Source organism: Cladophialophora psammophila, assembly GCF_000585535.1.
Source record: "Cladophialophora psammophila CBS 110553 chromosome Unknown aczJe-supercont1.9, whole genome shotgun sequence".
In the NCBI taxonomy this organism is placed as follows: domain Eukaryota; kingdom Fungi; phylum Ascomycota; class Eurotiomycetes; order Chaetothyriales; family Herpotrichiellaceae; genus Cladophialophora; species Cladophialophora psammophila.
Genome location: NW_006912930.1, coordinates 1,016,022 through 1,032,407, shown reverse-complemented (window position 1 = coordinate 1,032,407; position 16,386 = coordinate 1,016,022). Strand labels below are relative to the sequence as shown.

The window sequence follows — 16,386 nt, the reverse complement described above, 5'->3', positions numbered from 1 at the left end:
TCACCATCCCTTCAACGGCCTGTGTATTATCCGCTTTGAGCACATTGGGGCCACCGTCGTTGTTCTCTAATGCAGTCTTTCGCATATATAGATAGCGCAATGGAAGGGGTATCATATTTGACGTCGCATGTATCGTCACATCCAACAGACCAGACATCATCGTTTAAACCGCTTCCCTCCTCCACCGTTGCCCTCATTCGTCTTTCGTTTTCGTCCCTCTCGTCTCCAAAACTCATCTCGCTCTCTCTTCTCTCGCTCTTCCTTCTTCTCCAGGTTCTCAGCCACCTTCTTGCGATAGACTGCACGTCTTTCTTCCTGCTTTTTCGCCCTCTTCTCCGCTTTCTCATTCCTCAAAGTTTGCAGCTTTTGCATGAGGTCCCGTGCCTTCTTCTCCTCTCCGCCCAAAACAACTGCCCGTTTCTGCAGATACGTCGGTGCTTTGCGTGCCTTCTGTCGTGTGATCTGCGACTTGAACGGAAGGTCCGCGGCCAGAGTCCGTGGAACTCTTAGGGGATTGAAATGTCGAACTGGTCGATCAATCTTGTGGTACGCTGAATCTTTCACCAGGGGGGTCGGTATACCCATCGCTGCTCGCACGGCGCCAGTCAGACGCATCGCCTGCCATCCGCTAGATCCGTCGTCAAGGCCTTGTCCTTCCTCCCCGGCATCTGCACCAGTTGTTGGAGGGGCATCCAGGAGATTGGTCACTGGGTTGTAAAACCGATGTGGTTTCACAGGATACCATGCCCGCAGGAAGACGATATCAGACATGAGAATCTTGTCCTCGAATGTTGCTCGAAAATGCCCTTCGGGCTTGCTAAGGGCTCTCTTGATCTGTCCACGAATCCCAGAAACTGTACGAATGCCAGCTCCTTCAAACTTTGCAATTTCCAGTGACGAATCGAACATGTCGCGAATGAAGGCTGTGTTGCGGAAGATCTTGTACGGGTACCCGGTCAACTTGAGCTTCTTGACGATCTCGGTGGTCTCGTCGACGTTCAGCACCACTCCGGTTGCAGCTATCCTGAAGCCTGGATTGGCGTTTGAGAATGATTGAACACAGCAGAATCCCGTGTTCGGAGCAACGAGTGGTCCGTAGAAAGTGCCAAAGCAGTGCATATGCTCGGGTGTATATTTCAGCATCCGATTGCGGGTCCGCGAGTCCGATATTGAGTAGAGAGGCAGTGTTTGGAATCGCCGCCAGCCGAGCGAGAAGATGAGCGGATCGTTCGTCTTGAGAATTTTCTTGTGCCACCGATGTCGCTTGATGCGAACCTGCACAAATCCAAACCGATCTTCAGTTGGCGCCAGTCCGCCGACGATGACGGGCAGCTTTGGATTGAACGACCGCACAAATTCGTAAGGCACTTTGTCCAACACTATCCGCGCATATGTTCCGGCCTTAAAACCTTCAGCTCTTGCTCGCGAGACGGGGTCGAGGCTGTCGAATTCTGCTCGGTTGATGTCGAGTTGTTTCTGGAGCATTGCTTTTTGAGCGTCATACCATTCGTCTTCCCCAAACTCTTGCTCTGTCGCTTCGATATCCTTCTTTGCGGCATTGGCGAAGCCTTCTCGGTCTTCTTCCTCGAAGCGTAACTTTAGTTCTTCTTTGCGTTTGGCATTTTTGGCCCGCTCTTCCTCGAGTGTGAGCTCAGCTGTAGTCCCCGAATCCTCATCCGCGGCAGCTTCCAGGTCTTCGAATTCGCCATCTCCTTCGTCAGATCCATCACCTCCATTTTCATCGCCTTCAGCTTCTGAATCTGCATTACCTCCAGTAGAAATTGAGCCTTTAGTGAAACGGGAAATAAGCGACCGGATTTGCACATCGTCTTCCCACTTCTCCGCTAACGCGTCGTAGTCGTACTTGGGCGTCTGCCGATCCTCAAGGTTGGTTTCTTGATCAGTCTTCGCTTTCTGAAAGAAAATATCATCTTCATCTTCATCTTCGTCCTCCTCGGCAGGCACGTCGTGGTCCGGCTTTCGCCCTGCCCATTTTGAAATAACTTGGGAGGCAGATAGACTGAGGTCATACATCAATCTGGAAAGATCGGCAGCTCGAAACGCGACTTTGGTGGAATGCAACTTGCGAGCACTCTCAGCGAGATTCTCTTTCCATCGCAGATCTCCATCGTCCTCGTCCTCGTCTTCGGAGGTCTCAAGTTCATCGGCCAAGAGATCTCTGCTGCCGTCGTCGTCGTCATCTGAAACAGAGCCCATATCGGAGTCGCTTTCAGCAAATGCAACATCATCTACACCATCACGCTGGTCAGAATCACCTTTCGCGATGAACCCAGGTCTGCCCGTATGCTCGGGGAAGTCGTTGATGTCCTCTTCAGCTGCTTCGTCATCGTCCTCCCCGCTGACGAATCCTTCATCTTCGTCATCTTCCTCTTCGACGTCTTCAGCAAGACCGCCATTGCCACCAAACGCACGGATACCTCTCATCGTCTTGCGGCCAGTATCATTTCCCGCGGCATCATTCGAAGTAAGCTGTCGGCTGCCCTGAAACAGCCGTACACCACTATCCACCTGTCCAAGTAGCCTCCGTTCTGATTGTAGACTCATCATCAATTGTTCGCCTAGCCCTCTTTCCTCGGAATCTTCTGCGTCCCGGTCAAACGTATTCGTCTTCACGTCGATGTAGACAGCATCTTTATCAACCAAAACGCCACCAACATCAGACATAGGTGCAAATAAAACCTTTTGCTTCTCGCCCAACTTTCGACGATGAGATTTGCCACTTGCTTTGGCTATCGCTTGGTCGAGGAACGGCGTTGGACAAGGATCTGGCAGGGCTTCAATTTGCTTGACAGTCAAGTCTCCCACACCCGGGATGTGCACTCGGGCACCCTCCGCCGGAAAGTTTGTGCCCCGAAGATAGCCATACAGTGCCACCTGCCTGTCACATTTCTCGTTCTCTTCAATCTCGGTAGGTGGCGTCACATCCAGGAAACGGTCTGCGAGACAATACGGGTGACTGTTTCTCCATATCAGGGGTCTCGGATTCTTCATGACCGAGAGAAACCTCGACAGATTGTGGATCTCGCGGTCGGGATATCTTCCATTGATCACACCAGACAAATAGAACAATTTTGCGCCGTGGTACAGCTCCGACCAGAACCTATGCTTTAATCTCTTTTTGGCCACACGGAGCGTGCTCTGCTTTTTAAACAAATCTAAATGTGTGAGAATGCCAAAAACATTTCCTGGCATGCCGGAGACGCTCAAGGCGTTGAGAAACTCCATTGTCTCCATCTCGAAACCGTAGTTGCCGTCAATCATGAGGAGGACAATATCGGCTATCTTCGCAACGTCGATCATGGCAGCGAGCGAGTCGGAGGGACATTCTAGGAAGGTGAGGCGCCTTCTCTTGGAGGTCACCACTGTAAGAGGCCCGGTCGGGTGCGACAGCGTTTGTTTTGCGTAACGCCTGATCAGGCTTTTTATGAGAGTAGTTTTTCCGACACCGGGAGGGCCGACGACGGCAACGACGATCGGGGGGGCTTCTTCTGGAATTCGGTCGACTTGAGGCACATGGAGGCGCTTTTCTTTGATATCGCTGGACCGCACGGCCTGCTTTGCGAGTCGCCCCGGTCTCGCGACGGCGAAGGCCTTGACATTCTTTTCCCCCTTTTTGGGTTGCTTCTTTTCTTTCGAGGGCCGATGAGGCCTGTTGGCTTGAGACTCCATGTTGCTCCGCGGCCCTTCACCACCTTCACCGCCAACTCGCAGAAAGAGGAAGATTGGGAAAACTGCACTGCCAGGGAGGAAAAAATTGGAGGGTATGCAAGGTGTGCCACATTGCGGAGATGAAATTTTGTCCGAGGTTTAGCCGCTGGAGCTGGGCGACGGCAATTGGGGGCGAGGGGGGAACAAGGGGAAAATACGGTGTACAGCTCCGTACTTCAAAATAAATGGTGGCATACCTCGTATACTTCCTCCTTATATCCACTTGGCCCAGAAAGAAGGGACATCTAATGGGAAACACTCAATTCTCTATCTCATGCGGGCGATGCCCAAAGATCCGTGTTCCATTGTGATTACGGGCCAACAATGTCCTGCAAATCATCCAACCCCCTCGCATCGGTCCAACCAATATCTTCCTCTCGATCGCGACATACGCGAGGCTTTCGGTCACCCCAGCTTTGATCTTTGGCTTTTTGGTTTCCGTGCCAATTACTTCTGAATTCACAGCTGAGGTTCGTGGCCGAGATGTGAAAAGGAGACATGTGGTAACTGAAATCCAAACTCAACCCCAACGAGTAGTAGCTAACAGCAGATGGCGTCCATTGGTTTCCGTGGCGTCGAAAGGTTGTCAGAGCAGTGATACCCGATATCGAGCGTCGCCATCAAGCCGACACCCAAACCGTTGCCAAGGAGGCAGCAAAGGCGAAAGGCAATCAAGCTCGTGATAAGCGATACCCACACCATACCGAAGCACAGGTTGCGGCCAAAGAAGCAGCGGCCAAGCATCGTCAATCGCGAGAGCCAAATCACACAGAAGCGCAACTTGCAGCAAAGGGAGCAGCGGCCAAGCATCGCCAATCCAGAGAGCTACATCACACCGAGGCACAGATCGCGGCCAGAGAAGCAGCGGTCAAGCATCGTCAATCGCGAGAGCCTCGCCACGCAGAAGCGCAAATTGCAGCCAAGAAGGCGGCGGCAAACATGCGTCAGTCTCGGGAGCCTCGTCACACCGAAGCTCAGATCGCGGCCAAGAAGGCGGCGAAAGCTAAGAAGGCACAGAACTGAATGGGATGCTGAGTGTCAGTCTTGCCGCGTTCTGAAAATCTGCATGTGCTTGAAAGCAGCAGTAAGCGGAAGTCCAGAGGGTTGCCTGCCCTGAATCAGTATATCGTGACATTTTCAGGCAATGAAAGGAAGAAGAGTGTTGAAATACCTCGAAGCATGAGGGAATCTTCAAATATCTGTGGTCATAAACACGCCTGCTCAATGGCTATGTACGCTAATCTAGGCTTCGTTGGTACCCAATTCGATCCTGCTCCTTTGTCATTACCTTATTTTGTGAGACGGAGAGAAGTGTATCGGATACTTCGCTCCGTCTTACCTGGCCGTTTCGTCTGAAAGAGCAGATGGAGGAGTGCATAAATATTTCTCTTACACAAGAGGCGGCACAACTCAAATTATACAATTTAGGTGAACAAGCACCCCGACAACGGAATAGGGGTTTGGGGCCCATTAGATCGTCTTCTGCCTGAGCGACCGCTGGATGTTCAGTGCGGCTCGAGTGCCCTCTTCAATTGCGCCGTCGATGAAGCTTCTCCACCCAACAGCCCAATCCGAGTTTGCAAAATAGATGTTCCCGTGGGAGCCCCGCAAATCCTGAAGATACTTGGTTATGAATCCAGGGCCCGAGAAGAACCTAGAGATCGAGTTTTAGCAAATACACATACACGTTGCTAATGGTGCGTACCATGCGCCTTGTGCGAATTCATCCTCAGCCCAATTGTGAAAAACCTGCGCAAAGGATGTCAGTTGGATGATGGTCGCACCGGATGGGTAGTGATGAGAATTTACCAATCGCTTGATATCCATGCTGGTCAGGTTCTGCAACGCGCGCTTGGTGGCTTCTACATCTCGCTCAGGATGGAGTTGCTTTTCACTCGGCCCAAACGCGACAATATGTGTATTGTTGTCTGGGGTGATACCATCCCCGAATGCGAAGGTCAGTGGATTGCAACTCGAATTGAGCCCGCTCCAGGACCTGAGATCGAGTCCTCGGGATTCGCAATGCACCTTCGACATTTTGTTCACATGGCCGATCTTGATGGCTTGTGCCTTGGCTGGAGAGAGCGGTGGCGAAAATGATATCGTGTGCAGGACGTTCAGAGGAATGGTGCATACCACCTTTGCTCCCCGGAAAGTCTGTCCTGACGCCGTCTGGATGGTGATATCCTTCCCGGAATCAACAACGCTGGTCACTCTATTGTCGAATGCATAAGCCAGCTTGCCCGTGGCGAGGGCTTCCTGGAAGAATCTGATGGCAAAGCTTGACTGGCCGCCGCGAAACTTATACTTAATCATGTCCTCAACCCAGCCTTGGTACGAGTGCCCAGAAAGTGCCCACCAATGTAGAAATTCATAGAAACTCGTGTTCTCCGGAGTGCCACCGCTGGTTGCTAGAACCCATTCTTTAGCAATAGCAAGCTCGTCCGGAGAGAGTGAATGTTCGATCTGTTTCAAGCGGTCGGACAGGGACAGCGAATCGAGTTTACTCGTCTCCGGCACGAAACCCTCGTTGTGCGGAAATGGCATGGCATTCTTGCCTTCCGCGTCGTCAACGTTCGCGAGCTTGCGAAGAGCTGATTGTATCAGTGCGTCCTGAGGCTGATCAGCATACCGGTCTTTCTCGACCTCCACGGTCTCATACCTCTTCATGGTGGGCCATATCCCTCTGCCCATATTTGGTCGTCAATGTAGAGAAGTTCTTGCCTGTCGACTGGTTTGGTGACACTTCGAGTTGATCACGCATCTCATAACGTGAGATCTCTCTCCAAACATGTGGTTGACGCCACGACACCCAGGTGCCCCCCATCTCATAAGGGTAACTTCCAATGTTCGAAGACCATGAGCGGCCTCCAATGCGATCACGAGCCTCCAGAATTAAGGTGCGATAGCCTGGTCCTTATCAGTATACCAACTTTGGGCTTTGCAGGTACGCTCGTGTTACCGGCCAGAGTCAAATCACGAGCAGCCGTGAGGCCTGCGTACCCAGCTCCGAGGACGACAACATCATAACCCGAACGGTTCTCGCCCTGTAGGTTCGACGCCGGCTCTATTTTCCCTATGCATGGAAGACCTTTCACAAGCCCTTCCGTGGCGTTCCAGTGGTATCCTTCTCGGGACAACATCACGACAGATCTGGGGTGGCAACCAGGTTCAAAAGGCTACAACTTAGAACAAAAGAGTCTAATCGACAAGCTCGCAACGCGCGGTATCTGGCGCAGGGCGACCGTCTAACTTATATATGTCTCTACCGTCAGACGGTTGACACCAAGATTCGGATATTCGCGATAGGTGGAGCACTTATACGATTCATCGAGTCACCCTATGGTGTAGAGTATTTCCTGGTAAGCGGAGTCGGTAACTTGGAGAGCGCCAATGATCGCTCGACTTTGCTTTCAGTGGAGAGCGAGAAGCTCGCATGGACATGCCATTCTGGGAAAACCGAAGAACTTGGAAATCTGGCGACGATGGTTCAAGGCACAACAGAGGCGTATGATACCTCACGAGATCCTGGGAGAAGTGATTCAAAATTTATGCCCCATCATCTCTATTACCCTGTAACTCTGATACAATTGTTGAGCCCGGTGTATCCGCTGGAAATCGGACAGTTTCCCGTTTTCATGTAGACAGGGCTCGGATGTCTCTGACTTGACGAAGGCTGTGATGTCTACAGGAATGAGACGGGCCTGAACCGCATGAATAACATCAGTGCAAGTATCCATGGCCTTGTAAGTTATATTAGTGTTCCTAGAATAACTTGTATATCTGCCAACGTCGATACTAAGTTCAAGGTGACTCGAATCTAGGTTACTGCCTCTTGCGCATGTTCGTAATCGTGAATGTCTTTACCCTCTTACCCCCAGCTCACCAGTCTGTCTCGCTTCCCCCAACAGACGTCTCCACAGCGTGAGTTCGTATTGTACAGTCTTACCAATCAAGTCATGCTAGCTGATGTTGGATCGGGTGCACATCGACAAATCCTCAACCCTGAGGCATAATCATCCCGCGTCGATATTCGATGGTTTTGTAGATGTGAGACCTGAAATCGCGAGTCTACTATTACCTCAAATATTTATCTGGATGATCCATAAAATACTCTGTGAAAGGCCGAGTCTAGCCTTGCCGGTGCCGAGCGATTTGTTCGCTACTCTTTCTCACTCGAAAGTCAACTTCTCGCTATTCCACTGGATACGACTGTCCTCGGCTTCTGAAACTGCACTTGGGAAATACATGCCAAGTGTGAGACTGAGAGCTACCCAGTTGGTTGAGAACATTGGTCTGTTCCCAGAGATGGCTGTCTATCTGTCCTTTCAGCGACTTCCTTCCTCTTTATATAGACATTTGACCCGTGCCAAGAAGGCTACCTCTGAACCATGGCGAGGCCATCGTGCTCTAATCTGCGCAATCGATCAAACAGACTCTCTAAATGGCTTTATTCTCGATCTATCTCACGGTACGTCTTCCACTGGCGGTCTCGCGTCGTCGGGTACCACCAGTATTGCCTCCACGGGGAGCCAATTCCGGGGAGTACTTCATCCCGTGTCACCTCGACTGGGTCTCCCGCGGCGACTCTCGTCGGTACCTCCACTGCTACCGCTTCGACGCCATTAAGGATCTCGAAGCCTTCTTCGGCTACCCAAGGCCCCATTTCGTCCAGCTCCCCTTCTTCTGGCACAACCTCGACGACCGCGGCCACCACCATCTCCGGGACGAGCACCCCGACCATCTCTACTAAGACATCCATCTCAATTAGTGCCATTTCCAGCTTAAACTCCCCGTCTATTAGCAGCTCGAGACAACTTCCGCAGTGACCGCGTCAACCCCTGCAACCCCGCCAGAAACTTCTCATCCATCTTCAAACCATGATGGCGCGATCGTCGGCGGTATCATTGGTGACGTGTTCTTTATGGCTCTTTTGATTCTAGGTGCATATATGCTCTTCCGACGAGGACGAGGACGACGAGCAGCCACCCACCAGACACCGACCCAGGAGGTTAAATTCGGATCAAGATGCAACCGACCCCGGACCATTGTTCTGCGATCACAGTAAATATCAGGCTGTCCCACGGGGGCCGTTTGCGGAAATGGACGCTCCGAGCGAGCCGTGGAAGACCCAGAATAGAGTGCAAGAGACGGGTGCCGATGATAGGGAGAGGGAGACGACCAGGTGGTAGATCTGAAACGTGGGCGAATGAGCCATTCCCAAGAATGCAACAGCACGAGAGTCTGACAGAGAAGACTGTTGCCATCCGACGTACCGTACATTACAGGGTCGCGCGGATGGAATCGTCCAGTGCCAGCCACACTGGGCTCCGTCAAGCGGGTACTCCAAAGTCTAGCCAGCCCGCCAAGGGACATGTCGAATAACTTAGCGAACATGGATATTGAATGATTGCTGGTGGCCTTAGGACGTAGGGGACGTAGGGCATGAGAGATCAAGCCTCTTCCAAGGTGGTAGAAAAATACGCCGTGGTGGTCCTACATTTTTTGACCTGTGGGTTGGTAGAAAATTGCGGAAATAGGTGGTCACCTGAGACATAGACAGGCCAGAATGAGTCAGTGCCAGTAACTAAAATAACTCCTTTTCTGTCAAAAGACGATGAAACTCGTGATGCTCCTTGGTGGACCGCGGACTGCTGTTACAAGTCTTCCACAGTTGTTCGCCGTGAACGTCTTTAGGGCGGCCTTGCAATTTGGCCGATAAGACGAAGTACTTGGACGGATCTTACTCGTCTCCCGATCCGTCAAATTTCAACCTGCCGCTCGCTGAGAGCGATTTCCCATTACCTGAGTCTTGAAGAGCCGGCACACACGCAATCAAGGCGTTGTGCTTACATTGTTGAAGGCCAACTCCCTGCGATCCCTCCAAATCGTGCAAGGATTGAATCGCCAGGCGCCGCGATGCCGCCTCGCGAATAAGTAGTGGATTATATACGGCACAAAGAATGGGACAGATGGGAAGTCATGCAAGCCGCCTTCGAAGCTTCTGTCCGCGGTCCCAAACACGAGGGGTGCGATTCGATACTAAGACGGCATCAGTTCAGTGACAGTTGATGGGTTATGCTTGTACATCACAGGGACGTCTAACATTGTCCGTAGCCATTAGGGACTTCTCCAGACGCTTATAAGCTTGCCGGACACGCTCACTGTCGTACGCGTCGAGAGCTCGCAGAGTGTCAATCTCTTCGCGCAGATGTCGAGATAATGACTCTGCAAACCCTTCGATCAGGCTCCTGACCTTCGCTCCGTCATAGTCTTGGGGAGGACAAGTCCGCGCGTATTCCTGAAACAGGTCAAACCCAGGGGTGAATGCTCGGTGTTGCTCTATATTGCGATCCATAATTCCTTGGACACCCGAGATCTGCTCGATGCTCGGGAAGAAAACCTCTTCTTCGGCATCGTGGTGGTGTTGCATGGATTCACCCCAGCATTGGCAATATGTCAAGAAGTCGCAGATCGCGGCCAGGTCTTCACGGGGGATGTGCGTCGCTTGGAGGTAGATCGAGTTCAGCCCTCGGAGGATGCCATTGTGCGCGAGGGCCATCTGCGTCGCCACATAGTATGCCGCGTGCGAGGACTACGAAGATACATTCAGTTGATACAAACTTTCCAGCAGAGAAATGACAAAGACGTACATCTTTTGAGAATGGAAGGGTGGAAATAAGGGAATACGGCTCATCCGCCCAATGAGAAGACATATTGCCCAGTTTCTCGCCTAGAAAGAAGTAGTACAACCCACCGCCAACTCCACAGTTGCAGGCGGTTGGCGAGAGATATATATTGACTAGAAATATACTGTATCCCGTACAACGTACACCGTACTCCGCACAGCCACTGTCATGGCCTCTGGTTGCACACGAACACTGACAAATTGATGGACACAGTCGCCGAGTGAGAGTGTATCCCTCGCTGGTCGCGGCTCGACTCGACTCCGCCTTCAAAGTTAGCGCGCGGTGCAACTCCATTCCGGCGGTCGACGGGAAGAAACTTAACCCGGCTTCCAAGTTGGCCACGACCAAAGTCCTCTACTCTGTCCATGTACCAGCTATGTAGCTGCACGGAATACTCTTAAACCACGAAAAACCCACCCAGCGTCAATCCCATACCCGCCAGTGCAACTCAACCGCAACTCATCATTATCATGAAGGTCCTTCTCCTTGGCGCAACCGGCAATCTGGGTCTTCGCCTCGTCGCAGCCCTCCTCACACATGGCCACAGCGTTGTTGCCTTCGTGCGGTCCCCGAAAAAACTCGAGTCTCTCATTCCAGCATCCGTATACCAACAAATCACCGTTGTTCAGGGTGACGCCACGGATTCAGCGGCAATCAAGAAGGCGATCTTGGACGCCGGCTGTGATGCTGTCGTCAATACCGCCGGCTTAGCGGCCTTGCCTCCTTGGGGAAAAAGCGACCTCCCCAAAATATTCCGCGCCGTCGTGGACGCTGCACGAGAAGCGGGAGCGGAGAGAAAGAAACCCTTGAGAGCCTGGCTCTTAGCCGGCCTAGGAGCGCTATATTTCCCCGGATCAGAAACATTGCTCTCGAACTAGTAAGTACAGATTTCACAAACGACATCTCTCAACCCCCCCATATACGGCCGTTCGTTTTGTCCCCTTTCTTTGGGGGTGGGAGGAAGAAGGCTCCAAGATTTATCAACTCCGAAAATTCTAAGAAGAACCTATACGCAGTATTCCCATCTACCTAGAACACCGCCAGAACCTGCAGCTTCTCCAATCCCTCCCGCAGAACACGATTGACTGGTCTCTGCTTTGCCCGGCCGTCATGACCCCTGAAGGCTCAGAGATCAAGGTCCCTACGGCAAGTTCGCATGCAAAGCTGATCGGCAACGCTTGGTCTCCACCGTCTTGGCGAGATTCCTGGGTCAAGCACATCCCCTTGATCGGGAAGGTGATTTTGTGCGTCATGAATGCTCAACGCTATAAGACCACGCTTGAGCAGAACGCAGAGTTTATCGCGGATGACCTCGAGAGCGACGAGAGCCGCTGGATTGGAGTGACGGTAGGAGTGATTGACCCGTCAAAGTGAGTTGAATTGTTGGTTCAGACAAGGGCGGAACGAGTGACGACTGTTTTCTCTTGGGTTTCGAATATACCATTCTCCGCGATGAGTTTGATAACTCTTGTATGATTTTTACGCATACCCCGTATAATGCAATGGTTATAGGCGGTCTCTTGTAACTAAACCGAACCAACTTCTACAGTAGTTAAGATAGGCAAACCTAATAAATGCCAAGAAAAACGGCGGCCAGCGGACGGAAAAGGAGACTGCAATTATGTATTAGGTTTTTTTCGCCCTCGACTGGCGAGTAATCTAGGTAGCGACACAAAATTCGAGACTGAGCATTGCCAGTGCACCGCGTATCTTACAGCAGACAAGGATTTGATGACTCCATAAGCCCTGCCCTCTTCATCATGGCAACCTCCTTGAAACAACTGGTCAGAGCCGCGACAGTTTACACAAAGCAGTCGCCAGATCGCGGAAATGGTATTTTTGCAGTACATGATATCGCACCCAAGTCAGAGGTCCTTTTTGTTGCGCGGCCGCTTATGGTGGCACTAGACACTTCGCAACTACAAACCCGTTGCTATTACTGCTACAGTTCCCCTGGGGACCACAGTCTTCCTCTTGACATCACTAAAAGCCGGACGTTGAAGACGTGCAGCGGGTGCAAAGTCGCCAAATTCTGTAGCCAGGTACGTTTGTCGCCCGGCTGCCCTCAGACAAGAGAACTCAGGAATATTATGTTCTAATTTCGTGTGCAGAAGTGCCAGACTCGGGCGTGGTCAGAGTACCATCGGCTGGAGTGTAAGCTCTACGGTAGATTGCACCCTCGGATACTTCCTAGCACAGTCAGAGCTATCGTTCGATTACTGAAGCAGCACAAGGCACATCTTCTCCTTCATTCTGAATGGGATCAGCTTTTGGCACTAGAGAGTCATCAGGGGGATTTGCTGAACGCGGGAGGCCAGCGTTGTCAGGAAATCTTCATCATGATGAAAGGCATTAAATCCTATTGCGGTACTGACCACAGTGAGGAAACGATACTTCGACTGGCTTGTGTGGTAAGCATGCCTTCAGCGCCTGTCGTGAAGTGAAGCTGAGAACTCTCAAGCTGCTCATCAACTCGTTTACTCTTACAAATCCGACGTTCGACTCTTTGGGATTAATCCTCCATCCAACACCAGCCCTTCTGAACCACTCCTGTGATCCGAATGTGTTCGTGAGATTTGACATCCCGCCGGTGGGCGCTCAAGAGGACTTTCCACCTTACGGAAACATATCTTTCATTGCGTTGCGGCCAATTGCCAAAGACGAGGAACTTACGCTTTCTTACATTGACACAACCTTCCCTTTCGACAAAAGACAAGAAGAACTGAAAGATAGGTATTTCTTCACTTGCAATTGCAGCTTGTGCTCAAGAGGTCGACACTCTACTAGAGATAGTTTTCATCCGTTCATCAATGTCGTGGCGCCAGGTCCATTGCAACCGGCAACTCCTGCCATAATTGCGGAGACTGGCGACCAGGCAGAGCAACTCCTCATAGGATTGCAGTCTCAAAGCGGACTTGAGCACACCCAAATTGACAGCATCAAATACATCATGCATCGGCTGGCACAAACGAGAGGCTGGCCACTGCACCGGTACCCTTACCCTCAGTTGCGGCAACAATTGCTCCTCGGGCTACTCGACTCCAAAAGGTATTCAGAGGCATTCTTGCACTCGGCAGCATTTGTCAGAGCAATACATCCTGTTCTGTACGAACAAGAGTATCATCCAACCCGACTTGTGCAGATGTTCACGTTCTGGAATCTTTGCCACCTGTGTTTGGAATCCGGTTTGCTAAAGGAGAGAGAGTCGGACAACATCCAACTTGACCCACAGATGCTCATGTCCTTGAGCTGTGTGCTGATCGATGACACTTACAGAATCCTGAACGAAGGGGTCCGGTCGAACGGAAAGCTGGAAAATATGGTTGACGAGGCACTTCAAAATGTAACGAAAGAAGGCGACTTCTGGAATGAATACCAGCAAAAGATGGCAGAGACACGTGAAACTGCGCTCTCGTGGATTGATGGCCAAGTCAGAGCATTATTCAGGAATGAGGGCGTTTCGCGAGGCATCATCGACTGGGCCTTCAAACCACGAGGCTGATTCTTTAGCCCCCAAGCTCGAAGGATTGGGGCAGTGCAACTGAAACCCCCGGAGAAGCGATCGACCCAGAGCTCGAAAGCTCCTTTGCCGATCAATGCTGGTGCCTGGCAGGAAATATTACACCTCCAAATAACCGCCCTGTCCATGGTCCGTACTACTTCACCACGCCTATTACTTCGATTTGTAGCTCACGACCTTGGCGCTTTGAAAGCTCTCAAGTGAGACTTCCCAACGGCTGTGGGCGAATAAGACCAATGGATTTCCACAATGCTCAAGAAGCCGCGGAATCGGTCTCTGGCGCCTTTTTCCGCAACGCCACAGCGTCCCGCGTCGACACTGACGCGGTCATATTTGACACCATCTCCAACGCCCATCCCGGCGTACCCATCACTATCGTCCCAGAATTCAATTGCAACTTGAAGGCCTATGCTGCAGCTGGCCATGCCTCGATCGAGATTCTTGAACAAAGCAATATTGACCCCAAGATCTGGCCGGATTCGCTTAGATGGACCTTGTTCCTCCCGCCAGTCAAGCGCATGGACGGCGGCAATGGTATTGTCGCCGAGGAGGTCTTTTTTGAAAGTTACATCTATGAATGGGGGAACTTAACGTTCTTGGTCTACTTCGTTGACGGTAGAGACGGGCTTTTGTCATATCCGCAAGTCCGGAACCAGTATATCTTGGGCGATAAAGCGGCCGCGCGAACCCTGGTAGCGACCGTTGGACGATGGGAATCTATCCTGCATGACGAGGTGTGGGTGTTCGACAAGGGTTACTGGCAGAAGGATGCGCTCCTGTATCGGAGCATCATGAAATCTCGTTGGGAGGACGTTATTCTCGACAAGGACCTGAAGGATGATCTCATCGACACAGTCCAACGATTCTTCGATTCGAGGGAACAGTACAGCCACCTTGGTGTTCCTTGGAAGCGAGGCGTGATTTTCTACGGCCCGCCGGGGAACGGCAAGACCATTTCAATCAAAGCCACCATGCACACTCTGTACAGCCGTGACCCGCCGGTACCGACGCTGTACGTGAAGTCGCTGGTAAGTTTCTTCCCACCCGAGTTCAGCATCGACACGATTTTCCAGAAGGCCCGACAAGAAGCGCCCTGCTACCTGGTCTTCGAAGACCTCGACAGCCTCGTCACCGACCAGGTGCGCAGCTTCTTCCTCAACGCCGTCGACGGCCTCTCCGAGAACGACGGCATCTTCATGATCGGCAGCACAAATCATCTCGACAGGTTGGACCCCGGTATCGCCAAGCGCCCGTCCAGGTTCGACCGGAAGTATCTGTTCGACAACCCGAACTTCCAGCAGCGGGTCCAGTATTGCAAGTATTGGCAGAAGAAGCTGCGCGATAACGAGGAGATCGAGTTTCCAGATGAGATATGTCCGGCGGCCGCCAAGATCACGGACGACTTCTCCTTCGCGTACATTCAGGAGGCATTTGTGACTGCGCTGTTGGAGATTGCGAGGGACACGGACAGAGGAGGCCGTGGAGGAGAAACGGCCACCGGAAAGGACGAGAAGATGGAAGAGCTACACGAACAGTGGGATTTGTTGGAAATCGACTGTGAAGGTCGCGTTAATGCCTCGGCCAGGGACAAGGATTTGGACGACTACATCCTGTGGAGGAAGCTGAAGCACCAGATCGAACTCTTGCGGAAGCAGATTTCAAAGGAAACCTCCCTCCGGTTGGAATAAACCAGACAACGCCCTCTCCTGGCCCCCCTGCATTCATTCGATCCACTTTCTAAACCGAGGGATACGTATATGGGGATGGGATGTTCGAACAGGACGGCCACGTTTTGCGCTTTCGAATAAAACCGCTTCCCTCTTCTCCAAAGCTTTGCGACAAGGTAAAGACAAGACTGAAAGCAACCAAAAAAATGCTTTCAGTGTTTTAGTTCCAAAATTTGTTGCAATAGATACCGCTCTCGACTTGTCGGGCGAAGAATATGTTAAGAATATGATAGGGATAATGGGAGGATAATGATCTGGAGAGAGTGAGAGAGAGAAAGTGCACAGAGAAGGGAGGGAGGCAAGGGTTTACATGCTTGTGCAGATTAGGCAGACATGAATGCTGAGACGGCAATTGAGATAGGGTTTTGTGTGTTGGGTTGGTTCTGTCAAAAGTCATCCTCAATGAATGCGCGGGCCACACCATCCACCGGTCAGGTTAGAAAGCAAAGCCTTCGAGAAAGGTACTCGTAGAAAGAGTGGTAATTTGCACGTGATTATTAGGTATGGAAAGTAGGTGTATCCGGACTGAGTATGCGATCAAATGTTCATTCTCTTTACTGTATGCGATGACCCTATGGAAGGACGCAGCGCCGTGGGATTGCCTCGACTCAATCCCATGCGCACGTCCTTCGCAATCTTACCAAGCCGGGTATTTTGGAGGGCCAGCCAAATATGAAATGTCGACACCCTTGAGCAAGGTTTTCTTTCCGATACCACGTAT

The 16,386-nt window shown here is 51.6% G+C and overlaps 7 protein-coding genes across 7 annotated transcripts; 3 read left to right on the top strand and 4 right to left on the bottom strand.

Annotated features, from left to right (window-relative positions):
* Positions 1 to 156: 156 nt before the first annotated feature.
* A1O5_06561 (uncharacterized protein) lies at positions 157 to 3,690 on the bottom strand (the record flags this gene model as incomplete). Its single annotated transcript, XM_007747154.1, has 1 exon — positions 157 to 3,690. The coding sequence occupies one exon, from the start codon at positions 3,688 to 3,690 to the stop codon at positions 157 to 159; it is 3,534 nt and encodes a 1,177-aa protein (XP_007745344.1).
* Positions 3,691 to 5,199: 1,509 nt separating this feature from the next.
* Positions 5,200 to 6,872, bottom strand: A1O5_06560 (uncharacterized protein; the record flags this gene model as incomplete). Its single annotated transcript, XM_007747153.1, has 5 exons — positions 5,200 to 5,383; positions 5,435 to 5,478; positions 5,539 to 6,342; positions 6,392 to 6,639; positions 6,692 to 6,872. The coding sequence occupies 5 exons, from the start codon at positions 6,870 to 6,872 to the stop codon at positions 5,200 to 5,202; spliced, it is 1,461 nt and encodes a 486-aa protein (XP_007745343.1).
* Positions 6,873 to 8,179: 1,307 nt separating this feature from the next.
* On the bottom strand, positions 8,180 to 8,473 carry A1O5_06559 (uncharacterized protein; the record flags this gene model as incomplete). The annotated part of the gene is made up of 1 exon (XM_007747152.1): positions 8,180 to 8,473. One exon carries the CDS (start codon positions 8,471 to 8,473, stop codon positions 8,180 to 8,182), a length of 294 nt encoding a protein of 97 aa, XP_007745342.1.
* A 1,332-nt stretch (positions 8,474 to 9,805) lies between these two features.
* A1O5_06558 (uncharacterized protein) lies at positions 9,806 to 10,291 on the bottom strand (the record flags this gene model as incomplete). Its single annotated transcript, XM_007747151.1, has 1 exon — positions 9,806 to 10,291. One exon carries the CDS (start codon positions 10,289 to 10,291, stop codon positions 9,806 to 9,808), a length of 486 nt encoding a protein of 161 aa, XP_007745341.1.
* Positions 10,292 to 10,888: 597 nt separating this feature from the next.
* A1O5_06557 (uncharacterized protein) lies at positions 10,889 to 11,792 on the top strand (the record flags this gene model as incomplete). The annotated part of the gene is made up of 2 exons (XM_007747150.1): positions 10,889 to 11,295; positions 11,435 to 11,792. The coding sequence occupies 2 exons, from the start codon at positions 10,889 to 10,891 to the stop codon at positions 11,790 to 11,792; spliced, it is 765 nt and encodes a 254-aa protein (XP_007745340.1).
* A 386-nt stretch (positions 11,793 to 12,178) lies between these two features.
* Positions 12,179 to 13,920, top strand: A1O5_06556 (uncharacterized protein; the record flags this gene model as incomplete). The annotated part of the gene is made up of 3 exons (XM_007747149.1): positions 12,179 to 12,460; positions 12,530 to 12,829; positions 12,880 to 13,920. 3 exons carry the CDS (start codon positions 12,179 to 12,181, stop codon positions 13,918 to 13,920), a joined length of 1,623 nt encoding a protein of 540 aa, XP_007745339.1.
* A 254-nt stretch (positions 13,921 to 14,174) lies between these two features.
* On the top strand, positions 14,175 to 15,626 carry A1O5_06555 (uncharacterized protein; the record flags this gene model as incomplete). Its single annotated transcript, XM_007747148.1, has 1 exon — positions 14,175 to 15,626. The coding sequence occupies one exon, from the start codon at positions 14,175 to 14,177 to the stop codon at positions 15,624 to 15,626; it is 1,452 nt and encodes a 483-aa protein (XP_007745338.1).
* Positions 15,627 to 16,386: the final 760 nt, after the last annotated feature.